The following is a 26,419-nucleotide window of genomic DNA, read 5'->3' on the forward strand; positions in this document are numbered from 1 at the left end:
CCATAGAGGGCTCCTCATTCCCAAGCATTTACCCTATCATCTGACAACTGCCACCTCACTTTCATGCTGGAGGCTCAGATGGCACCTCTTGTATAACTATGCCAAGGTTGGCCCACTTTCTCCTTCTAAGGAAAACCAGAATATGACCCTTCCCATTTTGGGTCTCGGTCTAGAGCGGGGATCTTTTGGGTTGGCCAGCTGATGACTCCATCCGGGTTATGTCAATTCTCAGCACCAAACTACTACAGGGGCATCCTCGCACTGAGCTATGGAAGTACCTTCACCTCTGGCATTTTCTGCTATCATCTCACAGACTGAGCCTTGCTAGAAGGGAACTTACTCTCTTTGAGAAACTATGTTTATACGCCGGCACTCTCACATACAATCTCCTTGCTTTATAAACTTTTACTAGATATCCTTTCGCATTCATTTCCTCTCTATATACCAAAGAGGGATCTAGGACTATCCCTGTGAGACTCTGATGGATGTCAAATCTTTCTCAAAATCCACTGTAGCTCAGTTTGTGTTACAGTGAGTGAGGCACAATATAAAATATTGATGCATTGGTAGAGACACATCTCTGTTTCATACGATGGTTCCCTCAATAAGGATCCAGCCATCTGGCTGTTGGCACATTCACTGATGCCAGCTTCCATCTACAAAAAATCCTTTCTTACACCACCTTAGCAATGCCAATGGATTGGTAATCCTATATTCTGGAAGTCTTTCAATACTCCTACTGTACATGTAAAGATTGCTTCCTACTAGATAATGTTGTGTCAAAGGTAGACATCTTACTCTCCTCAGAAGATGTTTGCAAAATTTAGTGGCACGTTGCTTTCTTGGTTGTACTATAAAGACTCACATCTGTATAAGACTTGTCTGCTATTTCCCCTGCGTTAAGAGAGTCCTAACCCGATCATGGCCCCACACCAGGGGCCTGATTCAGAGGTGAAAACTGCTGCATCTGCTCTTCTATCTTTTGTCAGAGTTGCAGTAGCAATAATATGCAAATGTTACTTAAAGCTTTCCTCTGGTGCAGTAGCGACATGCCCCCGTTTTGTAGAACAGTCCCCGTTGCCGCCCTCTCCCTGCCCCCAAATAACCTCAGCCTGTCAATCAAGCTGTGACTTAGGAGGCACCACATGCGATGATGCAGGACCTGTACTGCACATGTGCAGAATGGATCCAGCGCATGTGCAGATCCCCCACTATCGAGTTAGTACATATACATACATATATACATATACTATTGGGTTTATGCACTAACCTAAATCAGGCCATGTATATGGTATATACTGTATGATCTGTCATGTTCTGTCTCTAATTCACTCAATTTTTTATACTTTTCCTTTACTTATTGAATTGGTTCTTTGAAGGTCATACAGTATTACAATAATCTTTTAGGCCACTTGTAATCAGATTTTGCAATATATTGGATTATTTGCAACATGGTTTTGCCACCAGGAAAAAAAACAGCATTAAGGCCAGCACTCACAGGCAGATGTGGGAGAGATGTTTGCTGAGCGAACCGCTCAGCACACATCTCTCCCGCCGCTCAGCACAGTGCAATGTGTGCTGAGCGTGCGGGGGGAGACGGGGGGGCGCTCATTTCACCCAGCGGGTGAAATGAGCGACTTGCTAGACTGGCCTGCATGCAGGCCAATCTAGCACCAGCGATAGTCAGATTGCTTAGATTTTAAGCAGCGATCGCTCCGTGAGTACCCCCCTTTACTTTAGGACACAAAATAATTGTCTCCTTCTGGATTACCATCAACAATGATTTGACTGCAGGCACAGATAAACCAACAAGTAAAAAGTAATAATTACTACTTATGACCTGTACACTGAACTGTCCTAAACATGTACTCCATAAGATTCTATGAATTGAATTGACATTTGGTTGACATTTATATATTTTTTTCTGAAAGCCTATTATTAAGTAATGTGAGTAGTAATGCTGAAACTCTTCTGTAGATAACAAAATGAAACATACAGTCCCTCCGATATCTGAGAAGCAAGTGTTGGTGAGGTTATTTCAGCAAGGCCCAACAGCCTTTCTCTTGGAATCCCAGATAGCAGTTCACTGAAACATGAGATCAGTTACCAAATATAGTTGACTGGAGGAAGAATGACATGGTCCTGTGGGAACAGATGCAAGTTCCATTCCACATTCACCTCTTGAGTGCTGTGGGGACAAAGCAATACTTAATGTATAGCTGCACATCTCTTTCTTATAATTGAGCGCATTTAGTCATCTCTTAGGTAAGTGCTTCTTTTTAATATCCAAATCAATGTATTATTATGTGATTACAATTTACAATATAATAAGACTATATATTCCACTTGTAATTGAAATTTATAGTCTTATTACAGTATATTGTATACAGTATGTATTGAGATGAGATGTATGTACAACAATAAATATAACTGTCATTTTGTAGCACATTGAAGAGAGTAAGCAATGTTTTACACCAGTTAGTTTGTTGCTAACGAATAAGCATCTGTTGCCAGATACAATTCTATTTTTCTTTTAGTTTCAAATAATGAAATGCTCATGTACAAATATATTACTTAAAATACCTGTTATCCCTTGTATATTATGATTTGTTTTGACTAATAAAAATCAGCAAACCAAAGAGTGTGTATATAGCATTGTGTCATAATCTTCTCTCTAGGATATTATGGCACGTTTCATAAGTAAACATAAAACGTCAGTAATATCTATGGAATAATCCTTTAGTGTTTGCTGCAATTTATATTTTCAGTAATAAATAAGACAAATTTGTTTTCCTTTTTTTAACGCAAACAGAAATACATTTGAAAAAATGTGATTTATTGGGTGGGATGTATGGCATCCCGCACCTCCGGCAATCTCTGACATGTTTTTAAAGGGGCAGTCACACACAAGGCAAAACCATGTCTTGATTGCCGCTTTAAAAAAACTCAGAGTTCGGTCTGCAATCTTGGACGCCAATACATCCAGCTCATAATATTAAATTGATTATATTGCAGTTAAGAACTTTTGTATTGTGAAAACACTAGACAAGATTCAGAAGTCCACGCAAACCACACACAAACCACACGCAAATCCGATGTTGACATAGTTGAGCAATTATTTGCTGCTTTGCATGTGCAAAATATTCCAAAAACTCCTACGGCGCATGCGTTACCGTTAGTGTACGCACAAAGGTGCTGCTACCTATTGGACCGGAGGTATCAGAAATGGAGCGCCAAAACCATGGGCATTCCTGGGTGATCACTTGGAGGTGGCCTGAAGTTAACGCAAACAAAATCTGTCTCATGGGAATGATATGGGAGGATCAAGAGCATGTCCGTGCAAGCTGTCTACTTTCCCAGGCACATAGGGAAATGAACACTGAAATTAACGCAGATGGTTGCATACGCAGCTAGATCTGCGTTCATCTCCACACATGCTGGGCACTGCTCAGCACAGGGCAAGGCCGCCCAGCATGTAAGGCCACCCTCCGATGCATCCACAATGAAGTTTGACCCATGGCAGAACAGACTGGCTGCACTGTCAGGCATCGCTGGCCATCTTTTTTTTTGGAGCGGCTGCATGTGACGTGACGCAGCCACCCTGAAAATGCTCCCATCATGCCCCTGTTGTGTACACCCCCCAACGCCACGACAACGCCCCTTCGAAAGCCACCACTGTCAATCACACTGTGGCAGGATGCGGCCGCAATGTGTAAGGTGAAAGGTGCCAGTGTCGATGGTGCACCATGCTGGTGGGCCAATGGTGGCATGTCAAGAACAACCAGCGGTGTTGCAGCATGCATGGGTGTTGAAAGTGGGCATCTCAGGGCTTGTACACCAGGGGGATGGGGGGCTGAATCTGGCATTTGTATATTAACGCATATGTGACTCCAGCAACAAACAATAGAGAGGATGCCACAGCACCCACCTCTGAATCAAGCCCTATGTGTACTTTTTAGAGATGCATGTTAAATAATTGTTACAGTTTGAAACATATTCTGACACTTATGTTTATTTCTTGTACTAGAACAACTTTTCGGGATGGCAAAAAGTGCCATGGATCCAGGTCTGCCCGTTTCTCTTTTAATGAAAGATGTCTACCCAAGTGAGAGTAAAACACAAGACTGTCTATCTGAACACATGTCTGAAGCTTCTTCCCATGACTCCTTCTATGATTCTTTATCAGACTTACACGGGGAAGCCATGGATGTCCCAGAACTCTCTGCTTTCCTTAGCCAGGAGGAAATGAACAAGAGCCTAGACATTGCACGTGAAGCCTTTTCAGGACCTCAGTCTGAGAATACAACCCAAGGACATGTTTTGATGACATTTCATGCTAGCCTACCTGACAGGTCCTTTAAGGAATTAAAAATAAGTAATTCTGCATCAGAAAACTTCAGGAAAAGGGATAATGTACTTAATAAATCAGGAAGATCCAATGCTTCTAGTAATCCAGTGGCTTCAAACGTTCGAGGAATGATATCACCACTTCTAACCACTAGTCCAAGTATAATTCGGACTCTGCAAGCCCAAAAAGCTTCCAAACATCAGGGTAAAAGCGGCTTAACCACTGCTCCAATTCCAAAAGTCAGGTCAAAAGCATTTAACAGGGAAAATAATGCTCAAAGTGACATGTGTCAGAAGGCAGCTACTTTTATCGAAGAACTCTCTGCGATATTCCGAGAGACTAGTAAAGCAAGAGACAGGCGACCAAATGGAGACTCTTCCTCACCAGATAGTGGCTATCTCTCTCCAAAAAAGGACAATGTGATTATAATTAACCCCACAATCATGGAAAGTGAAATAGAACCACAGCAAGAAGTAAAAACAGTGGAAATGACACTTGTAAAAGATACAGGTGAAACACTGGAGAAAATAGAGAAGCAGATCAAGCAGTTTGATGCAGAGAAAACTCACACTCAGGACAATAAATCTTATACTCCTCCTTCAGTTGCTCGATTTGTACAGAAGCTTAAAAGTCAAGAAGTGGCTGAGGGGAGTAGAGTGAGTTTGGAATGCAGAGTGACAGGAAACCCCTTGCCAGAAGTTAGGTAAGTGCCTAAATATACTAACCTTTAACACCTGTAGCAATTGTCGCAGTAGACAAAACTGTCAGGATATGCAGCATAATGGCACATTCTTGACAAGAGTAAAAATGTTAATTGAATCTCTACAGAGAATAAGGGTTATATAATATTTTATATAAAGTGCCTACTTTAATATATATGACTTATTTGTGACTTGTAAGAAAGAAATGTGTTTTACTGCATTTAATTAAATTTTCAATTGCTTCTACCTCAATGCAATGGCTTGTAGACTTCCCTGCTTTACTTCACTCAATATAGTGAGCTGTACCAATAATAGGTAAAGGGATGAGCTAACTCAGTCCTAAATAGCAAAACAGGGAAAACTAATAAATACCGTTTTAGATTGTGACTTAAGTCAAGTGGCAGGCACAGGAGATATGTTTCATGTCCCCAACAGAAGAAACACTCCGTCACTATTTCTCAATCCTTATGTCTCTGATTCTGTGATGTTGTTAAAGACATTGTAAACACCATGGCCACCGCCTAGCTTCATAAAGAGCAGACACAAAACACACAAATTCCAAAATGACTTAAACATCTACAGGAAATCAAGATATACCTAATGACGTCTACAGTAACAGTAATTAGTAATAAACAGTTAAGGGCCATATACACGGGAGAGATGTGTGCTGAGCGTGCGGGGGGAGGGCGGGGGGGCGCTCATTTCCCCAGCGGGTGAAATGAGCGACGTGCTAGATTGGGCCTGCATGCAGGACAATCTAGCACCGGTGATAGCGATGCACGGGGCCACGCATCGCTATCGCTGTGGGGGGTACACACGAGTGATTTGTGCTTAAAAGCTAAGCAATCTAGTAAGATTGCTTAAGGGGGGTACTCATGGAGAGATTGATGCTTAAAATCTAAGCAATCTGACTAGATTGCTTAGATTTTAAGCACAGAGCACTCGTGTGTACCCCCCACAGTGATAGCGATGCGCGGCCCCGTGTATCGCTATCACCGGTGCTAGATTGTCCTGCATGCAGGCTCAATCTAGCACGTCGCTCATTTCACCCGCTGGGTGAAATGAGCGGCCCCCCGTCCTCCCCCGCATCGCTCAGCACATATCGCGCTGTGCTGAGCGGCTGGAGAGATGTGTGCTGAGCGGTTCGCTCAGCACACATCTCTCCCGTGTATATGGCCCTTTAGATTTTAAGCATGGATCTCTCCGTGAGTACCCCCTTTACCTAAAACATCCTTTCATATCAGTGTTCTCTTTTCCTCAATGCGCTTATAAACAGCATAGTTTTATGTATGACTGTTATAAAGATACTGTATGATGACATGGACTCTGCAGAACATTATAGTGGCCTATCAGGAATGTCATCAGGAACATAGTGGAGCCTACGACTGTCTAATGAGTCAATTTACTTTCACAGCATTGTAAAAAGAGCATCTTTATTCATTAATTTTGTAACTTAAAAAATGTTTGCTGGTTTTAAACTAAGATATCAATAAATGTTTTCTAATGTAGTAGCCTTTATAATCATGTAGATTTACTTATTTGAAATTAAAAACAGCACGTAAAATTCAAGTGGGCAACTGCTGGAATGGCTATGAACCTGTGTGAGATTAGACAATAGCAATATCAGTTAAGTGGGGTGAATGGATACGTTGCATAACTGCCGCAGCGGAATGTGATGGTCTTGCAGTGACAAGGTCACAAACTTGTTTCCATTAAGGTGTAATCTGAGTTATGTTTAAATCAAAATAATTAATGTAAGAGTTTCACAGCTTGCTACTTTATCTGTATTCTGACTCATCGCGTGCAGATAATGTACTGTACTGGTAACCTAGAACCTTCACACTTGCCCAGTGGTAATCCTCTTGTTGCTTGTAAATATAACTGACTGCAATATGGACGTCTCTGAGCCAGGCATTTCTCTTCTGCTTTTCAAGAAAATCACAGTGCATAGTTTTAAGCAATTATTGGACTGTACTTAGAACATTATAGGCAATTATGTACATGACGAATATATATACTTATATATCCTTAAATAGTGTCATTTGGAATAGTTGTTTATGGCCTTATTGAATAACTTATTGCATTATTTACTCTTTCCATAACCATTTTATGCTTTTTTTCAATATTTAATTATAATCATTTTTACTCTGGCTTCAGTAGGGGAATTTAATGATAGGAGATGGCAGTACTTTTGTAGTTTGAAAGACTATTTTCGTTAGCATGGTGTGATTTATTTTATAATTAATTGAAATATTAATTTTGCTTTCAAGTGTTACCTGAATGCACACTTATTCAGCCTTATTCAGAGTTAGGTGTAAGAGCAAATACAGGAGCAATATGCACCTTGGTACAGGTTGAGTATCCCTTATCCAAAATGTTTGGGACCAGAAGTATTTTGGATATCGGATTTTTCCGTATTTTGGAATAATTGCATACCATAATGAGATGTCATGGCGATGGGACCTAAGTCTAAGCACAGAATGCATTTATGTTACTTATACACCTTATACACACAGCCCGAAGGCAATTTAAAACATAGAAACATAGATAATATAATCTTATTTTAGCCAATATTTTAAATAACTTTGTGCATTAAACAAAGTGTGTGTACATTCACACAAATCATTTATGTTTCATATACACCTTATACACACAGCCTGAAGGTCATTTAATACAATATTTTTAATAACTTTGTGTATTAAACAAAGTTTGTGTACATTGAGCTATCAGAAAACATTCACTATTTCACTCTCACTCAAAAAATTCAGGATTTCGGAATATTCTGGATTTCGGAAAATTTGGATATGGGATACTCAACCTGTAAAACTATGTTAAAATGTGCAGAGAAATGTATGCAGGTAGTTGGGAAGGACTGTGCTAGCTTAGGGCCCCATTTAATAACATACTTCTTACCAGCAGCATATTTAATTTAGTATCGCAGGGATACTAATGAATATACTGGTGGTTCCCAAATGGTGTGCCTAACCACCCAGGGGTGCCTCGGGTTGTGAGTCCAGGAGCAAATCCAATTATTTATGGTCAGAGTGATAGGCCAAACCAATGCTAGTGGCTGCCAATCATAAAACATGTGGACAATCAAAAGCACTTTTTTTTTCTCCAAATTTATCAATAAAAAACTTTTATCCTAAGTGTGTTGTAAAGCAAATTCTGACACTGTAAGGTGACATGATTCAAGGAAGTTTGGGAACCATTGGAATATGCAATTAGCATTTAACATTCCTTACCTCTCCAACGAGGTTCAGCAAGGTTCTCCTGTCGGCGGCTTCCTCCACACTCTTCCCTACCACTGCCTGCAATGGGCTATTGTGTCATGCACATGCGTGATGGTCAGTCAGCACATGTGCATGACTCTTTTACCCGTTAGGGACTTGGCAATGCCTGGAAGGCTTTCTTGAAGCCAGGAAGGCTATTACTGGGTCCCCATTGCAAAAGCGGTACAGTGATAAACGGCTGTAAACTTACTGAAAAGAGAACATTACGCCTTTAACTAGTGCTAAGGGTGATATGTCTTGTTGCTAAATGGGGCCCTCAATTCTAAATCTTAGTGTAAAAACACAGTTGCATGGTATTTGTTTTCTACATAATACTTGGGGTCCCCTGCAAAAGTAATCAGTATTTTCCCTGCATGCAAACATATATGCACCCCTTTCATTGCAGTATGGTTTGTTTCATGAGCAAATTGTTTCTTTGTTCTTACTCCTTACTCTGAATAAGATACCGAGGGCTTGATGTACTAAGAATCATATTTAGTTGAGATTGCATTCTCGGGAGTATTTGACCATGTGTTCAAGCGCATAAATTTACTAAAGGCAAACACAGAGTGTTGCAACAATTCAAACTTCAAAACACGTGTGACATCACAAATACGATTAAATACACCCAGTGTCGGACTGAGGCACGAAGGGCCCACCAGGGAAATGCAGTGATAGGGGCCCATACTTAGGTGTGTGGCCAGCCTCCAAAGAGGGAATGTCCAGCCTCCACAGCAGAGCAGAATTTAGACTTCATGGGGCCTGAGGCAAGATATCGGTTTGGAGCTCCTCCCTCAAACAATCCATAGCACTATATTTTCATTCCTGATTCATGCCCTTATGTTGAAATTTTTCCTCCTTATAGTATTGCCCCTTACACATTATGCCACACATCGTAATGCCCCTTACACATTAATCCACACACCATAATGCCCCTTACACATTAAGCCAAACTGTAATGCCCCTTACACATAAATCCACACACCATAATGCCCCTTACACATTTTGCCTCACATCGTAATGCCCCTTACACAATATGCCACACACCATAATGCCCCTTACACATTATGCCACACACAGTAATGCCCTTACTCATTATGCCTCATATTGTAATGCCCCTTACACAATATGCCACATACCATAATGCCCCTTACACATTATGCCACACACAGTGATGCCCTTACTCATTATGCCACACACCATAATGCCCTTACACATTATGCCACACACCGCAATGCACCTTACACAGTATGCCATAAGCCGTAATGTCCTTTACACAATATGCCACACACGTAATGCCTATTACACATTATGCCACACCATAATGCCCCTTACACGTTATGCCACAACTGTAATGCCCCTTACACAATATGCCACACACTGTTATGCCCTTACACATTATGCCACACACCGTAATGCCCCTTACACATTATCCCTCACACCGTAATGCCCCTTACACAATATGTCACCCACTGTAATGTCCTTTACACATTATGCCTCACACCGTAAAGCCATTACTCATTACGCCACACACTGTAATGACCTTACACATTATGCAACATATCGTAATACCCCTAACACATATGCCCTTTACACATTATGCCACACACCATAATTCCCCTTATACATTATGCAACACACCACAATGCACCTTACACAAAATTCCATACACTGTAATGCCCTTACACAATATGCCACACCGTAATGCCTGTTACACAATACGTCACATACTGTAATGCCCTTTATACATTATACCTCACATTGTAATGCTCCTTACACAATATGCCACATACCATAATCCCCCTTACACATTATGCCACATACAGTAATGCCCTTACTCATTATGCCACACACTGTAATGCACTTACACATTATTCTTTACACCGTAATGCCCCTTACATAATATGACACAAACCTTAATGCCCTTACACATTATTTCACACACTGTAATGCCGTTTCCACATTATGCCAGACACCGTAATGCCCTTAATACAATTTTCCACACACTGCAATACCTTTTTCACAATACACCACACCGTAATGCCCCTTACACAATATGATCTGCTCCGTAATACTCCTTATTGTATTATGCCACATACAGTAATGCCCCTTATAACATTATGCATCATAGTAATACCGCTTATATATGGCACCTGCATACTTACCAGACTAGGAGGCTACTTGTTATCTGGGTGCTTTTGGCTGCAGCTGCCCCACTTCCTTGTACTGGCTGTTATCAGCTGTTTTATGTGTCCATGATCCTTCTCTTCATGGCTGGTACCGGTCTCTGATACTTCTGGGCACCACTTACCACACAAGCACCTATTCCTGTTTATCGCATCAGCATCTAGTGTCCAATGCTTGGTGCAAGTTGTGTGTGGCCCTGATTGTGATGGCTGCTTTTCAGGGACCTCATAATCCTAACCTATAGCCATTAGCTCGGGGACCCAACAATCATTCCCTGCACTCTGTAGTCCTGGGACCCCCTGATCCTCCCCTGTAACCATGACTGATGGGGGGTGGAGGCAGCAGGGAGGTGTCAGCAGGGCTAAAACTTGGAGGAGATGGCTGAGTCAAGGTGCGGTGAATTGTAAGTGATTCGATGGGGACTGACACAGCCAGATATTATTGGCTGCAGTGCATCCTACAGGACTCGCTTATTTTGAAAAACAGAGGCGCTACCTACATATATATATATATATATATATATATATATATATAATAAACAGCCAGTGGTGCGGCACGCCAAGCAACGGAGGAATCAGAGACAGTACACGGTCATATGAAGGACAGCGTTTCAATGCCGTTTAATCTGGCATTTTCATCAGGTCACATCAAATGAAAATGCCAGATTAAACGGCATTGAAACATTGTCCTTCATATGACCGTATACTGTCTCTGATTCCTCCTTTGCTTGGAGTGCCGCACCACCCGCTGTTTATGTTATCTCCCTTGTGCAGGCACCCAGCTCAGCAAATTTCACTAATGTGGAGAGCTGGACTTTTGGATGTGTATATATATATATATATATATATATACATACATACATACACACACACACATAATGTATATATTTATTTCTTTTTATATATAATATATACTACATAATGATTGTGTAAGACTGTCATGTCACCTCAATGTGTGAGACGGAACAGTCTTGGGGAGGAGCACTAGCCATCGATTTATGTTTGGGAGCGAAGGTGAAGGGGGTTTGGGATGGAGCTGTGACAGAAGGGAAGAGGAGGTGGAGGACAGCAGAGAGGGGGCAGGACCAACCAGAGAAGAGGCAGGTCATTGCTGGGGGAATCAAAACTCAAAAATTATAATTCTGTCAGTGCTTGCATACCTGATACAGAACCACTGCCTGGGGTTTAGGGATCAGCAATCTACCGGACATGATGACATACTGATCATGATGACACACTGATCAGCAGTCAGCAGACACAACAGAGCATCAGTCATCTGGCCGACTGGGGAGCTGGTGTTCAGCATGATTATATGCCTATGGATGGCATTAAATAGGTGACATCACGTGGTGCGGAGGAGATGCAGTCACACTATGGGCATCCACTACACCCGCACCTCTATGTGGGAATAGGGGATGACCTCCAGCCTTTCAGTGGGCAAAGCTTGAGGTAGCCAATGGCAGGCAAGCTGTAGTACAGGAAAAAATGTTTTCTTGTCTACAGCTACAGATCACTGATCAGGGATGCATTTCAGAGGGCCCGGCCTAGGTTATCTAGTGGTAAATCCAGCCCTGCTCTACAGAGGCTTGGGTAACTATGACAGAGTGCATGGTCTGAGCCCCTTCATAAATATATATAGTGAATACTTGCTAGTGCATGGTAATGTACGAGATTAATAAACGCAATGTACTATAGAAAATACACCATAGTCCTGTGCAATATAATTTCTCTAACGTCCTAGTGGATGCTGGGGACTCCGAAAGGACCATGGGGAATAGCGGCTCCGCAGGAGACTGGGCACAAAAGTAAAAGCTTTAGGACTACCTGGTGTGCACTGGCTCCTCCCCCTATGACCCTCCTCCAAGCCTCAGTTAGATTTTTGTGCCCGAACGAGAGGGGTGCATACTAAGGGGCTCTCCTGAGCTGCTTAGAGTAAAAGTTTAAAGTAGGTTTTTTATTTTCAGTGAGACCTGCTGGCAACAGGCTCACTGCACCGAGGGACTAAGGGGAGAAGAAGCGAACTCACCTGCGTGCAGAGTGGATTGGGCTTCTTAGGCTACTGGACATTAGCTCCAGAGGGACGATCACAGGCCCAGCCATGGATGGGTCCCAGAGCCGCGCCGCCGGCCCCCTTACAGAGCCAGAAGACTGAAGAGGTCCGGAAAATCGGCGGCAGAAGACGTCCAGTCTTCAATAAGGTAACGCACAGCACCGCAGCTGTGCGCCATTGCTCTCAGCACACTTCACACTCCGGTCACTGAGGGTGCAGGGCGCTGGGGGGGGGCGCCCTGAGACGCAATAAAAACTAGAGATGTGCACTTGAAATTTTTCGGGTTTTGTGTTTTGGTTTTGGGTTCGGTTCCGCGGCCGTGTTTTGGGTTCGACCGCGTTTTGGCAAAACCTTACCGAATTTTTTTTGTCGGATTCGGGTGTGTTTTGGATTCGGGTGTTTTTTTCAAAAAACACTAAAAAACAGCTTAAATCATAGAATTTGGGGGTCATTTTGATCCCAAAGTATTATTAACCTCAAAAACCATAATTTCCACTCATTTTCAGTCTATTCTGAATACCTCACACCTCACAATATTATTTTTAGTCCTAAAATTTGCACCGAGGTCGCTGGATGACTAAGCTAAGCGACCCTAGTGGCCGACACAAACACCTGGCCCATCTAGGAGTGGCACTGCAGTGTCACGCAGGATGTCCCTTCCAAAAAACACTCCCCAAACAGCACATGACGCAAAGAAAAAAAAAAGAGGCGCAATGAGGTAGCTGTGTGAGTAAGCTAAGCGACCCTAGTGGCCGACACAAACACCTGGCCCATCTAGGAGTGGCACTGCAGTGTCACGCAGGATGTCCCTTCCAAAAAACACTCCCCAAACAGCACATGACGCAAAGAAGAAAAAAAGAGGCGCAATGAGGTAGCTGTGTGAGTAAGCTAAGCGACCCTAGTGGCCGACACAAACACCTGGCCCATCTAGGAGTGGCACTGCAGTGTCACGCAGGATGTCCCTTCCAAAAAACCCTCCCCAAACAGCACATGACGCAAAGAAAAAAAGAGGCGCAATGAGGTAGCTGTGTGAGTAAGATAAGCGACCCTAGTGGCCGACACAAACACCGGGCCCATCTAGGAGTGGCACTGCAGTGTCTCACGCAGGATGTCTCTTCCAAAAAACCCTCCCCAAACAGCACATGACGCAAAGAAAAAAAGAGGCGCAATGAGGTAGCTGTGTGAGTAAGATAAGCGACCCTAGTGGCCGACACAAACACCGGGCCCATCTAGGAGTGGCACTGCAGTGTCACGCAGGATGTCCCTTCCAAAAAACCCTCCCCAAACAGCACATGATGCAAAGAAAAAAAGAGGCGCAATGAGGTAGCTGTGTGAGTAAGATAAGCGACCCTAGTGGCCGACACAAACACCGGGCCCATCTAGGAGTGGCACTGCAGTGTCACGCAGGATGTCCCTTCCAAAAAACCCTCCCCAAACAGCACATGACGCAAAGAAAAAAAGAGGCGCAATGAGGTAGCTGTGTGAGTAAGATAAGCGACCCTAGTGGCCGACACAAACACCTGGCCCATCTAGGAGTGGCACTGCAGTGTCATGCAGGATGTCCCTTCCAAAAAACCCTCCCCAAACAGCACATGACGCAAAGAAAAAAAGAGGCGCAATGAGGTAGCTGTGTGACTAAGCTTAGCGACCCTAGTGGCCGACACAAACACCAGGCCCATCTAGGAGTGGCACTGCAGTGTCACGCAGGATGGCCCTTCCAAAAAACACTCCCCAAACAGCACATGACGCAAATAAAAATGAAAGAAAAAAGAGGTGCAAGATGGAATTGTCCTTGGGCCCTCCCACCCACCCTTATGTTGTATAAACAGGACATGCACACTTTAACCAACCCATCATTTCAGTGACAGGGTCTGCCACACGACTGTGACTGAAATGACGGGTTGGTTTGGACCCCCACCTAAAAAGAAGCAATTAATCTCTCCTTGCACAAACTGGCTCTACAGAGGCAAGATGTCCACCTCATCATCATCCTCCGATATATCACCGTGTACATCCCCCTCCTCACAGATTATCAATTCGTCCCCACTGGAATCCACCATCTCAGCTCCCTGTGTACTTTGTGGAGGCAATTGCTGCTGGTCAATGTCTCCACGGAGGAATTGATTATAATTCATTTTAATGAACATCATCTTCTCCACATTTTCTGGATGTAACCTCGTACGCCGATTGCTGACAAGGTGAGCGGCGGCACTAAACACTCTTTCGGAGTACACACTTGTGGGAGGGCAACTTAGGTAGAATAAAGCCAGTTTGTGCAAGGGCCTCCAAATTGCCTCTTTTTCCTGCCAGTATAAGTACGGACTGTGTGACGTGCCTACTTGGATGCGGTCACTCATATAATCCTCCACCATTCTTTCAATGGTGAGAGAATCATATGCAGTGACAGTAGACGACATGTCCGTAATCGTTGTCAGGTCCTTCAGTCCGGACCAGATGTCAGCATCAGCAGTCGCTCCAGACTGCCCTGCATCACCGCCAGCGGGTGGGCTCGGAATTCTGAGCCTTTTCCTCGCACCCCCAGTTACGGGAGAATGTGAAGGAGGAGATGTTGACAGGTCGCGTTCCGCTTGACTTGACAATTTTCTCACCAGCAGGTCTTTGAACCCCAGCAGACTTGTGTCTGCCGGAAAGAGAGATCCAAGGTAGGCTTTAAATCTAGGATCGAGCATGGTGGCCAAAATGTAGTGCTCTGATTTCAACAGATTGACCACCCGTGAATCCTGGTTAAGCAAATTAAGGGCTCCATCCACAAGTCCCACATGCCTAGCGGAATCGCTCTGTGTTAGCTCCTCCTTCAATGTCTCCAGCTTCTTCTGCAAAAGCCTGATGAGGGGAATGACCTGACTCAGGCTGGCAGTGTCTGAACTGACTTCACGTGTGGCAAGTTCAAAGGGCATCAGAACCTTGCACAACGTTGAAATCATTCTCCACTGCGCTTGAGACAGGTGCATTCCACCTCCTATATCGTGCTGAATTGTATAGGCTTGAATGGCCTTTTGCTGCTCCTCCAACCTCTGAAGCATATAGAGGGTTGAATTCCACCTCGTTACCACTTCTTGCTTCAGATGATGGCAGGGCAGGTTCAGTTGTTTTTGGTGGTGCTCCAGTCATCTGTACGTGGTGCCTGTACGCCGAAAGTGTCCCGCAATTCTTCTGGCCACCGACAGCATCTCTTGCACACCCCTGTCGTTTTTTAAAAAATTCTGCACCACCAAATTCAAGGTATGTGCAAAACATGGGACGTGCTGGAATTTGCCCATATTTAATGCACACACAATATTGCTGGCGTTGTCCGATGCCACAAATCCACAGGAGAGTCCAATTGGGGTAAGCCATTCCGCGATGATCTTCCTCAGTTGCCGTAAGAGGTTTTCAGCTGTGTGCGTATTCTGGAAAGCGGTGATACAAAGCGTAGCCTGCCTAGGAAAGAGTTGGCGTTTGCGAGATGCTGCTACTGGTGCCGCCGCTGCTGTTCTTGCGGCGGGAGTCCATACATCTACCCAGTGGGCTGTCACAGTCATATAGTCCTGACCCTGCCCTGCTCCACTTGTCCACATGTCCGTGGTTAAGTGGACATTGGGTACAACTGCATTTTTTAGGACACTGGTGAGTCTTTTTCTGACGTCCGTGTACATTCTCGGTATCGCCTGCCTAGAGAAGTGGAACCTAGATGGTATTTGGTAACGGGGGCACACTGCCTCAATAAATTGTCTAGTTCCCTGTGAACTAACGGCGGATACCGGACGCACGTCTAACACCAACATAGTTGTCAAGGCCTCAGTTATCCGCTTTGCAGCAGGATGACTGCTGTGATATTTCATCTTCCTCGCAAAGGACTGTTGGACAGTCAATTGCTTACTGGAAGTAGTACAAGTGGGCTTACGACTTCCCCTCTGGGATGACGATCGACTCCCAGCAGCAACAACAGCAGCGCCAGCAGCAGTAGGCATTACACTCAAGGATGCATCGGAGGAATCCCAGGCAGGAGAGGACTCGTCAGAATTGCCAGTGACATGGCCTGCAGGACTATTGGCATTCCTGGGTAAGGAGGAAATTGACACTGAGGGAGTTGGTGGGGTGGTTTGCGTGAGCTTGGTTACAAGAGGAAGGGATTTACTGGTCAGTGGACTGCTTCCGCTGTCACCCAAAGTTTTTGAACTTGTCACTGACTTATTATGAATGCGCTGCAGGTGACGTATAAGGGAGGATGTTCCGAGGTGGTTAACGTCCTTACCCCTACTTATTACAGCTTGACAAAGGCAACACACGGCTTGACACCTGTTGTCCGCATTTCTGTTGAAATACTTCCACACCGAAGAGCTGATTTTTTTGGTATTTTCACCAGGCATGTCAATGGCCATATTCCTCCCACGGACAACAGGTGTCTCCCCGGGTGCCTGACTTAAACAAACCACCTCACCATCAGAATCCTCCTGGTCAATTTCCTCCCCAGCGCCAGCAACACCCATATCCTCCTTATCCTGGTGTACTTCAACACTGACATCTTCAATCTGACTATCAGGAACTGGACTGCGGGTGCTCCTTCCAGCACTTGCAGTTGGCGTGCAAATGGTGGAAGGCGCATGCTCTTCACGTCCAGTGTTGGGAAGGTCAGGCATCGCAACCGACACAATTGGACTCTCCTTGTGGATTTGGGATTTCGAAGAACACACAGTTCTTTGCGGTGCTTTTGCCAGCTTGAGTCTTATTATTTTTCTAGCGAGAGGCTGAGTGCTTCCATCCTCATGTGAAGCTGAACCACTAGCCATGAACATAGGCCAGGGCCTCAGCCGTTCCTTGCCACTCCGTGTGGTAAATGGCATATTGGCAAGTTTACGCTTCTCCTCCGACAATTTTATTTTAGGTTTTGGAGTCCTTTTTTTACTGATATTTGGTGTTTTGGATTTTACATGCTCTGTACTATGACATTGGGCATCGGCCTTGGCAGACGACGTTGCTGGCATTTCATCGTCTCGGCCATGACTAGTGGCAGCAGCTTCAGCACGAGGTGGAAGTGGATCTTGATCTTTCCCTAATTTTGGAACCTCAACATTTTTGTTCTCCATATTTTAATAGGGACAACTAAAAGGCACCTCAGGTAAACAATGGAGATGGATGGATACTAGTATACTTATGGATGGACTGCCGAGTGCCGACACAGAGGTAGCTACAGCCGTGGACTACCGTACTGTGTCTGCTGATAATATAGACTGGATGATAATGAGATGAAATCAATATATATGTATATATAATATCACTAGTACTGCAGCCGGACAGGTATATATTATATATTTATTATGTAATGACTGATGACGGACCTGCTGGACACTGTCAGCTCAGCAGCACCGCAGACTGCTACAGTAAGCTACTATAGTAGTATGTATAAAGAAGAAAGAAAAAAACAACAACCACGGGTAGGTGGTATACAATTATGGATGGACTGCCGAGTGCCGACACAGAGGTAGCTACAGCCGTGGTCTAACGTACTGTGTCTGCTGATAATATAGACTGGATGATAATGAGATGAAATCAATATATATGTATATATAATATCACTAGTACTGCAGCCGGACAGGTATATATTATATATTTATTATGTAATGACTGATGACGGACCTGCTGGACACTGTCAGCTCAGCAGCACCGCAGACTGCTACAGTAAGCTACTATAGTAGTATGTATAAAGAAGAAAGAAAAAAACAACAACCACGGGTAGGTGGTATACAATTATGGATGGACTGCCGAGTGCCGACACAGAGGTAGCTACAGCCGTGGACTAACGTACTGTGTCTGCTGCTAATATAGACTGGATGATAATGAGATGAAATCAATATATATGTATATATAATATCACTAGTACTGAAGCCGGACAGGTATATATTATATATTTATTATGTAATGACTGATGACGGACCTGCTGGACACTGTCAGCTCAGCAGCACCGCAGACTGCTACAGTAAGCTACTATAGTAGTATGTATAAAGAAGAAAGAAAAAAACAACAACCACGGGTAGGTGGTATACAATTATGGATGGACTGCCGAGTGCCGACACAGAGGTAGCTACAGCCGTGGACTAACGTACTGTGTCTGCTGATAATATAGACTGGATGATAATGAGATGAAATCAATATATATGTATATATAATATCACTAGTACTGCAGCCGGACAGGTATATATTATATATTTATTATGTAATGACTGATGACGGACCTGCTGGACACTGTCAGCTCAGCAGCACCGCAGACTACTACAGTAAGCTACTATAGTAGTATGTATAAAGAAGAAAGAAAAAAACAACAACCACGGGTAGGTGGTATACAATTATGGATGGACTGCCGAGTGCCGACACAGAGGTAGCTACAGCCGTGGACTAACGTACTGTGTCTGCTGCTAATATAGACTGGATGATAATGAGATGAAATCAATATATATGTATATATAATATCACTAGTACTGCAGCCGGACAGGTATATATTATATATTTATTATGTAATGACTGATGACGGACCTGCTGGACACTGTCAGCTCAGCAGCACCGCAGACTGCTACAGTAAGCTACTATAGTAGTATGTATAAAGAAGAAAGAAAAAAACAACAACCACGGGTAGGTGGCATACAATTATGGATGGATTGCCGAGTGCCGACACAGAGGTAGCTACAGCCGTGGACTAACGTACTGTGTCTGCTGCTAATATAGACTGGATGATAATGAGATGAAATCAATATATATGTATATATAATATCACTAGTACTGCAGCCGGACAGGTATATATTATATATTTATTATGTAATGACTGATGACGGACCTGCTGGACACTGTCAGCTCAGCAGCACCGCAGACTGCTACAGTAAGCTACTATAGTAGTATGTATAAAGAAGAAAGAAAAAAAAAACAACCACGGGTAGGTGGTATACAATTATGGATGGACTGCCGAGTGCCGACACAGAGGTAGCTACAGCCGTGGACTAACGTACTGTGTCTGCTGATAATATAAACTGGATGATAATGAGATGAAATCAATATATATGTATATATAATATCACTAGTACTGCAGCCGGACAGGTATATATTATATATTTATTATGTAATGACTGATGACGGACCTGCTGGACACTGTCAGCTCAGCAGCACCGCAGACTGCTACAGTAAGCTACTATAGTAGTATGTATAAAGAAGAAAGAAAAAAACAACAACCACGGGTAGGTGGTATACAATTATGGATGGACTGCCGAGTGCCGACACAGAGGTAGCTACAGCCGTGGACTAACGTACTGTGTCTGCTGCTAATATAGACTGGATGATAATGAGATGAAATCAATATATATGTATATATAATATCACTAGTACTGCAGCCGGACAGGTATATATTATATATTTATTATGTAATGACTGATGACGGACCTGCTGGACACTGTCAGCTCAGCAGCACCGCAGACTGCTACAGTAAGCTACTATAGTAGTATGTATAAAGAAGAAAGAAAAAAAAAAAAAACACGGGTAGGTGCTAGGTGGTATACAATATTATATATATATTATATACAATTATATATATATATATAATATATATTAAACTCATAAACTGGTGGTGATTTATTAAACTGGTGGTCAGGTCACTGGTCACACTATCAGCAACTTGCAAGTAGTACTCCTGAGTCCTAAGCAGACAATCACAATATATATTATACTGGTGGTCAGTGTGGTCACAAACAATGGCAGTGTGGCTGGCACTCTGGCAGCAAAAGTGTGCACTGTACGTTATATGTACTCCTGAGTCCTGAGTCCTGCTCTCAGACTCTAACTGCTCCCCACTGTCAGTGTCTCCCCCACAAGTCAGATAATACAGTCACACTATCTCTCTCTATCACTTCAGCAAGTACTAGTAGTAGTAGTACTCCTCCTAATGCTCCCCAAATTACTACTGTGTCTCTCTCTGTCTCACTCTCTTCTCGAATCTCTATAAACGGAGAGGACGCCAGACACGTCCTCTCCCTATGAATCTCAATGCACGTGTGAAAAATGGCGGCGACGTGCGGCTCCTTATATAGAATCCGAGTCTCGCGATAGAATCCGAGCCTCGCGAGAATCCGACAGCGTGATGATGACGTTCGGGCGCGCTCGGGTTAACCGAGCAAGGCGGGAAGATCCGATTCGCTCGGACCCGTGTAAAAAAACATGAAGTTCGGGCGGGTTCGGATTCCGAGCTCTAATAAAAACACCTTTTTTGGCAAAAAATACATCACATATAGCTCCTGGGCTATATGGATGCATTTAACCCCTGCCAATTTTTCCATAAAAAAGCGGGAGAAAGGCCGCCGAGAAGGGGGCGGAGCCTATCTCCTCAGCACACTGGCGCCATTTTTTCCTCACAGCTCCGTTGGAGGAAGGCTCCCTGACTCTCCCCTGCAGTCCTGAACTACAGAAACAGGGTAAAACAAGAGAGGGGGGGCACTAATTTTGCAGATAAATATATACTGCAGCTATATCAGGGAAAAACACTTATATAATGTTATCCCTATATATATATATAGCGCTCTGGTGTGTGCTGGCAAACTCTCCCTCTGTCTCCCCAAAGGGCTAGTGGGGTCCTGTCCTCTGTCAGAGCATTCCCTGTGTGTGTGCTGTGTGTCGGTACGTTGTGTCGACATGTATGAGGAGGAAAATGGTGTGGAGGCGGAGCAATTGCCTGTGTTAGTGATGTCACCCCCTAGGGAGTCGACACCTGACTGGATGGTCTTATGGAAAGAATTACGTGATAGTGTCAGCACTTTACAAAAGACTGTTGACGACATGAGACAGCCGGCAAATCAGTTAATACCTGTACAGGTGTCTCAAACACCGTCAGGGGCTCTAAAACGCCCGTTACCTCAGGTCGACACAGACACTGACACGGACACTGACTCCAGTATCGACGGTGAGGAAACAAACGTATTTTCCAGTAGGGCCACACGTTACATGATCACGGCAATGAAGGAGGTTTTGAACATTTCTGATACTACAAGTACCACAAAAAAGGGTATTATGTGGGGTGTGAAAAAACTACCCGTAGTTTTTCCTGAATCAGATGAATTAAATGAGGTGTGTGATGAAGCGTGGGTTTCCCCCGATAAAAAACTGCTAATTTCTAAAAAATTATTGGCATTATACCCTTTCCCGCCAGAGGTTAGGGCACGTTGGGAAACACCCCCTAGGGTAGATAAGGCGCTCACACGCTTATCAAAACAAGTGGCGTTACCGTCTCCTGATACGGCCGCCCTCAAGGAACCAGCTGATAGGAAGCTGGAAAATATCCTAAAAAGTATATACACACATACTGGTATTATACTGCGACCAGCATTCGACTCAGCCTGGATGTGCAGTGCTGGGGTGGCTTGGTCGGATTCCCTGACTGAAAATATTGATACCCTGGACAGGGACAATATATTATTGACTATAGAGCATTTAAAGGATGCATTTCTATATATGCGAGATGCACAGAGGGATATTTGCACTCTGGCATCAAGAGTAAGTGCGATGTCCATTTCTGCCAGAAGAGGGTTATGGACGCGACAGTGGTCAGGTGATGCGGATTCCAAACGGCATATGGAAGTATTGCCGTATAAAGGGGAGGAGTTATTTGGGGTCGGTCTATCGGACCTGGTGGCCACGGCAACGGCTGGGAAATCCACCTTTTTACCCCAGGTCACCTCTCAGCAGAAAAAGATACCGTCTTTTCAGGCTCAGTCCTTTCGTCCCCATAAGGGCAAGCGGGCAAAAGGCCACTCATATCTGCCCCGGGGCAGAGGAAGGGGAAAAAGACTGCAGCAGACAGCCTCTTCCCACGAACAGAAGCCCTCCCCCGCTTCTGCCAAGTCCTCAGCATGACGCTGGGGCCTTACAAGCGGACTCAGGCACGGTGGGGGCCCGTCTCAAGAATTTCAGCGCGCAGTGGGCTCACTCGCAAGTGGACCCCTGGATCCTGCAGGTAGTATCTCAGGGGTACAAATTGGAATTCGAGACGTCTCCCCCTCGCCGGTTCCTGAAGTCTACTTTACCAACGTCTCCCCCCGACAGGGAGGCGGTATTGGAAGCCATTCACAAGCTGTATTCCCAGCAGGTGATAATCAAGGTACCCCTCCTACAACAGGGAAAGGGGTATTATTCCACGCTGTTTGTGGTACCGAAGCCGGACGGCTCGGTGAGACCCATTTTAAATCTGAAATCCTTTCACACTTACATAAAAAGGTTCAAGTTCAAGATGGAGTCACTCAGAGCAGTGATAGCGAACCTGGAAGAAGGGGACTATATGGTGTCTCTGGACATCAAGGATGCTTACCTCCATGTCGCAATTTGCCCTTCTCACCAAGGGTACCTCAGGTTTGTGGTACAGAACTGTCACTATCAGTTTCAGACGCTGCCGTTTGGATTGTCCACGGCACCCCGGGTCTTTACCAAGGTAATGGCCGAAATGATGATTCTTCTTCGAAGAAAAGGCGTCTTAATTATCCCTTACTTGGACGATCTCCTGATAAGGGCAAGGTCCAGAGAACAGTTAGAGGTCGGAGTAGCACTATCTCAAGTAGTACTACGACAGCACGGATGGATTCTAAATATTCCAAAATCGCAGCTGATTCCGACGACACGTCTGCTGTTCCTAGGGATGATTCTGGACACAGTACAGAAAAAGGTGTTTCTCCCGGAGGAGAAAGCCAGGGAGTTATCCGACCTAGTCGGGAACCTCCTAAGACCAGGCCAAGTGTCAGTGCATCAATGCACAAGGGTCCTGGGAAAGATGGTGGCTTCTTACGAAGCGATTCCATTCGGCAGATTCCACGCAAGAACTTTTCAGTGGGATCTGCTGGACAAATGGTCCGGATCGCATCTTCAAATGCATCAGCGGATAACCCTGTCTCCAAGGACAAGGGTGTCTCTCCTGTGGTGGTTACAGAGTGCTCATCTCCTAGAGGGCCGCAGATTCGGCATTCAGGATTGGGTCCTGGTGACCACGGATGCCAGCCTGAGAGGCTGGGGAGCAGTCACAAAGGGAAAAAATTTCCAGGGCTTGTGGTCAAGCATGGAAACGTCACTTCACATAAATATCCTGGAACTAAGGGCCATTTACAATGCCCTAAGTCAGGCAAGGCCTCTGCTTCAGGGTCAGCCGGTGTTGATCCAGTCGGACAACATCACGGCAGTCGACCACGTAAACAGACAGGGCGGCACAAGAAGCAGGAGGGCAATGACGGAAGTTGCAAGGATTCTTCGCTGGGCGGAAAATCATGTGATAGCACTGTCAGCAGTGTTCATTCCGGGAGTGGAAAACTGGGAAGCAGACTTCCTCAGCAGACACGATCTTCACCCGGGGGAGTGGGGACTTCACCCAGAAGTCTTCCACATGATTGTGAACCGTTGGGAAAAACCAAAGGTGGACATGATGGCGTCCCGCCTCAACAAAAAACTGGACAGATATTGCGCCAGGTCAAGGGACCCTCAGGCAATAGCTGTGGACGCTCTGGTAACACCGTGGGTGTACCAGTCAGTATATGTGTTCCCTCCTCTGCCTCTCATACCCAAGGTACTGAGAATCATAAGAAGGAGAGGTGTAAAGACTATACTCGTGGCTCCGGATTGGCCAAGAAGGACTTGGTACCCGGAAATTCAAGAGATGCTCACGGAAGACCCGTGGCCTCTACCTCTAAGAAAGGACCTGCTCCAGCAGGGACCATGTCTGTTCCAAGACTTACCGCGGCTGCGTTTGATGGCATGGCGGTTGAACGCCGGATCCTGAAGGAAAAAGGCATTCCGGATGAAGTTATCCCTACCCTGATCAAAGCCAGGAAGGATGTAACTGTGCAACATTATCACCGTATTTGGCGTAAATATGTTGCGTGGTGTGAGGCCAGGAAGGCCCCTACAGAGGAATTTCAACTGGGTCGATTCCTGCATTTCCTGCAAACAGGACTGTCTATGGGCCTCAAATTAGGGTCCATTAAGGTTCAAATTTCGGCCCTGTCAATATTCTTCCAAAAAGAACTAGCTTCAGTTCCTGAAGTTCAGACGTTTGTCAAGGGGGTACTGCATATACAGCCTCCTTTTGTGCCTCCAGTGGCACCTTGGGATCTCAATGTAGTTTTGGGATTCCTAAAATCACATTGGTTTGAACCACTCACCACTGTGGACTTAAAATATCTCACATGGAAAGTGGTAATGCTGTTAGCCCTGGCTTCAGCCAGGCGTGTATCAGAATTGGCGGCTTTATCCTATAAAAGCCCTTACCTAATTTTTCATACGGACAGGGCAGAATTGAGGACTCGTCCTCAATTTCTCCCTAAGGTGGTTTCAGCATTTCACTTAAACCAGCCTATTGTGGTGCCTGCGGCTACTAGGGACTTGGAGGATTCCAAGTTGCTGGACGTAGTCAGGGCCCTGAAAATATATGTTTCCAGGACGGCTGGAGTCAGAAAATCTGACTCGCTGTTTATCCTGTATGCACCCAACAAGCTGGGTGCCCCTGCTTCTAAGCAGATGATTGCTCGTTGGATTTGTAGTACAATTCAGCTTGCACATTCTGTGGCAGGCCTGCCACAGCCAAAATCTGTAAAAGCCCATTCCACACGGAAAGTGGGCTCATCTTGGGCGGCTGCCCGAGGGGTCTCGGCTTTACAACTTTGCCGAGCAGCTACTTGGTCAGGGGCAAATACGTTTGCAAAATTCTACAAATTTGATACCCTGGCTGAGGAGGACCTGGAGTTCTCTCATTCGGTGCTGCAGAGTCATCCGCACTCTCCCGCCCGTTTGGGAGCTTTGGTATAATCCCCATGGTCCTTTCGGAGTCCCCAGCATCCACTAGGACGTTAGAGAAAATAAGAATTTACTTACCAATAATTCTATTTCTCATAGTCCGTAGTGGATGCTGGGCGCCCATCCCAAGTGCGGATTGTCTGCAATACTTGTACATAGTTATTGTTACAAAAATCGGGTTATTATTGTTGTGAGCCATCTTTTCAGAGGCTCCTCTGTTATCATGCTGTTAACTGGGTTCAAATCACAAGTTGTACGGTGTGATTGGTGTGGCTGGTATGAGTCTTACCCGGGATTCAAAATCCTTCCTTATTGTGTACGCTCGTCCGGGCACAGTATCCTAACTGAGGCTTGGAGGAGGGTCATAGGGGGAGGAGCCAGTGCACACCAGGTAGTCCTAAAGCTTTTACTTTTGTGCCCAGTCTCCTGCGGAGCCGCTATTCCCCATGGTCCTTTCGGAGTCCCCAGCATCCACTACGGACTATGAGAAATAGAATTATCGGTAAGTAAATTCTTATTTTAAATTATGTATAATGTATAATTCAATTGTACATTCTGGTACCTGATCCCTAGAAGAGAGGGTAGCCCTCAAGTAGTGGGGCCTAACGCGGGTTTCCCCTGTACTCCTTTGGGTCAGTCCAACCCTGAATACACCATCGTCCAAACTCAGGATTACCTTCCATGGGAAACAACAGAACGCTGAAATTTACCAAAATTCGTGTTTGCAAACACACCCTAGAATTAGACAAACTAGTGCCACAATACACTTTAGAAATAGATGTCTTCCTGAGCAGCGTGTTTTGAGATAACTGCACAGATCAGTGTGATCTGTGCAGTGTTTCTCTGTGTAACAGTAGTGAAAGAGTTAAAGAAGCAGAAAAAAAATGTGCCCCCCCCCCCCCCCCCCCCCCCCCCAAGTATAACCAGCACTGGGTTCTTGGAGCCAGAGCTGGTTCTAAAAATATGGGGATAAAAAGTGCTTAGGGGACCCCCATATTATATATCCAGCTCCGAGCTCCACTAGCACCACTAGCAGGGGACTAATGCCACAGCCAGGGAAC

The 26,419-nt window shown here is 44.8% G+C and overlaps 1 protein-coding gene across 1 annotated transcript in view; it reads left to right on the plus strand.

The window, feature by feature from the left end:
- Positions 1-2,157: 2,157 nt before the first annotated feature.
- The window catches only part of PALLD (palladin, cytoskeletal associated protein), a 759,036-nt gene continuing 734,774 nt past the window's right edge, over positions 2,158-26,419 (plus strand). Inside the window, exons 1-2 of the mRNA XM_063920614.1 lie at positions 2,158-2,265; positions 4,028-5,051. Coding sequence (XP_063776684.1) covers positions 4,042-5,051 — 1,010 coding nt within the window. The 5' untranslated portion in view covers positions 2,158-2,265; positions 4,028-4,041. The remainder of the gene's footprint in view (positions 2,266-4,027; positions 5,052-26,419) is intronic.

Source organism: Pseudophryne corroboree, chromosome 1 (genome assembly GCF_028390025.1).
Source record: "Pseudophryne corroboree isolate aPseCor3 chromosome 1, aPseCor3.hap2, whole genome shotgun sequence".
NCBI classification, from domain to species: domain Eukaryota; kingdom Metazoa; phylum Chordata; class Amphibia; order Anura; family Myobatrachidae; genus Pseudophryne; species Pseudophryne corroboree.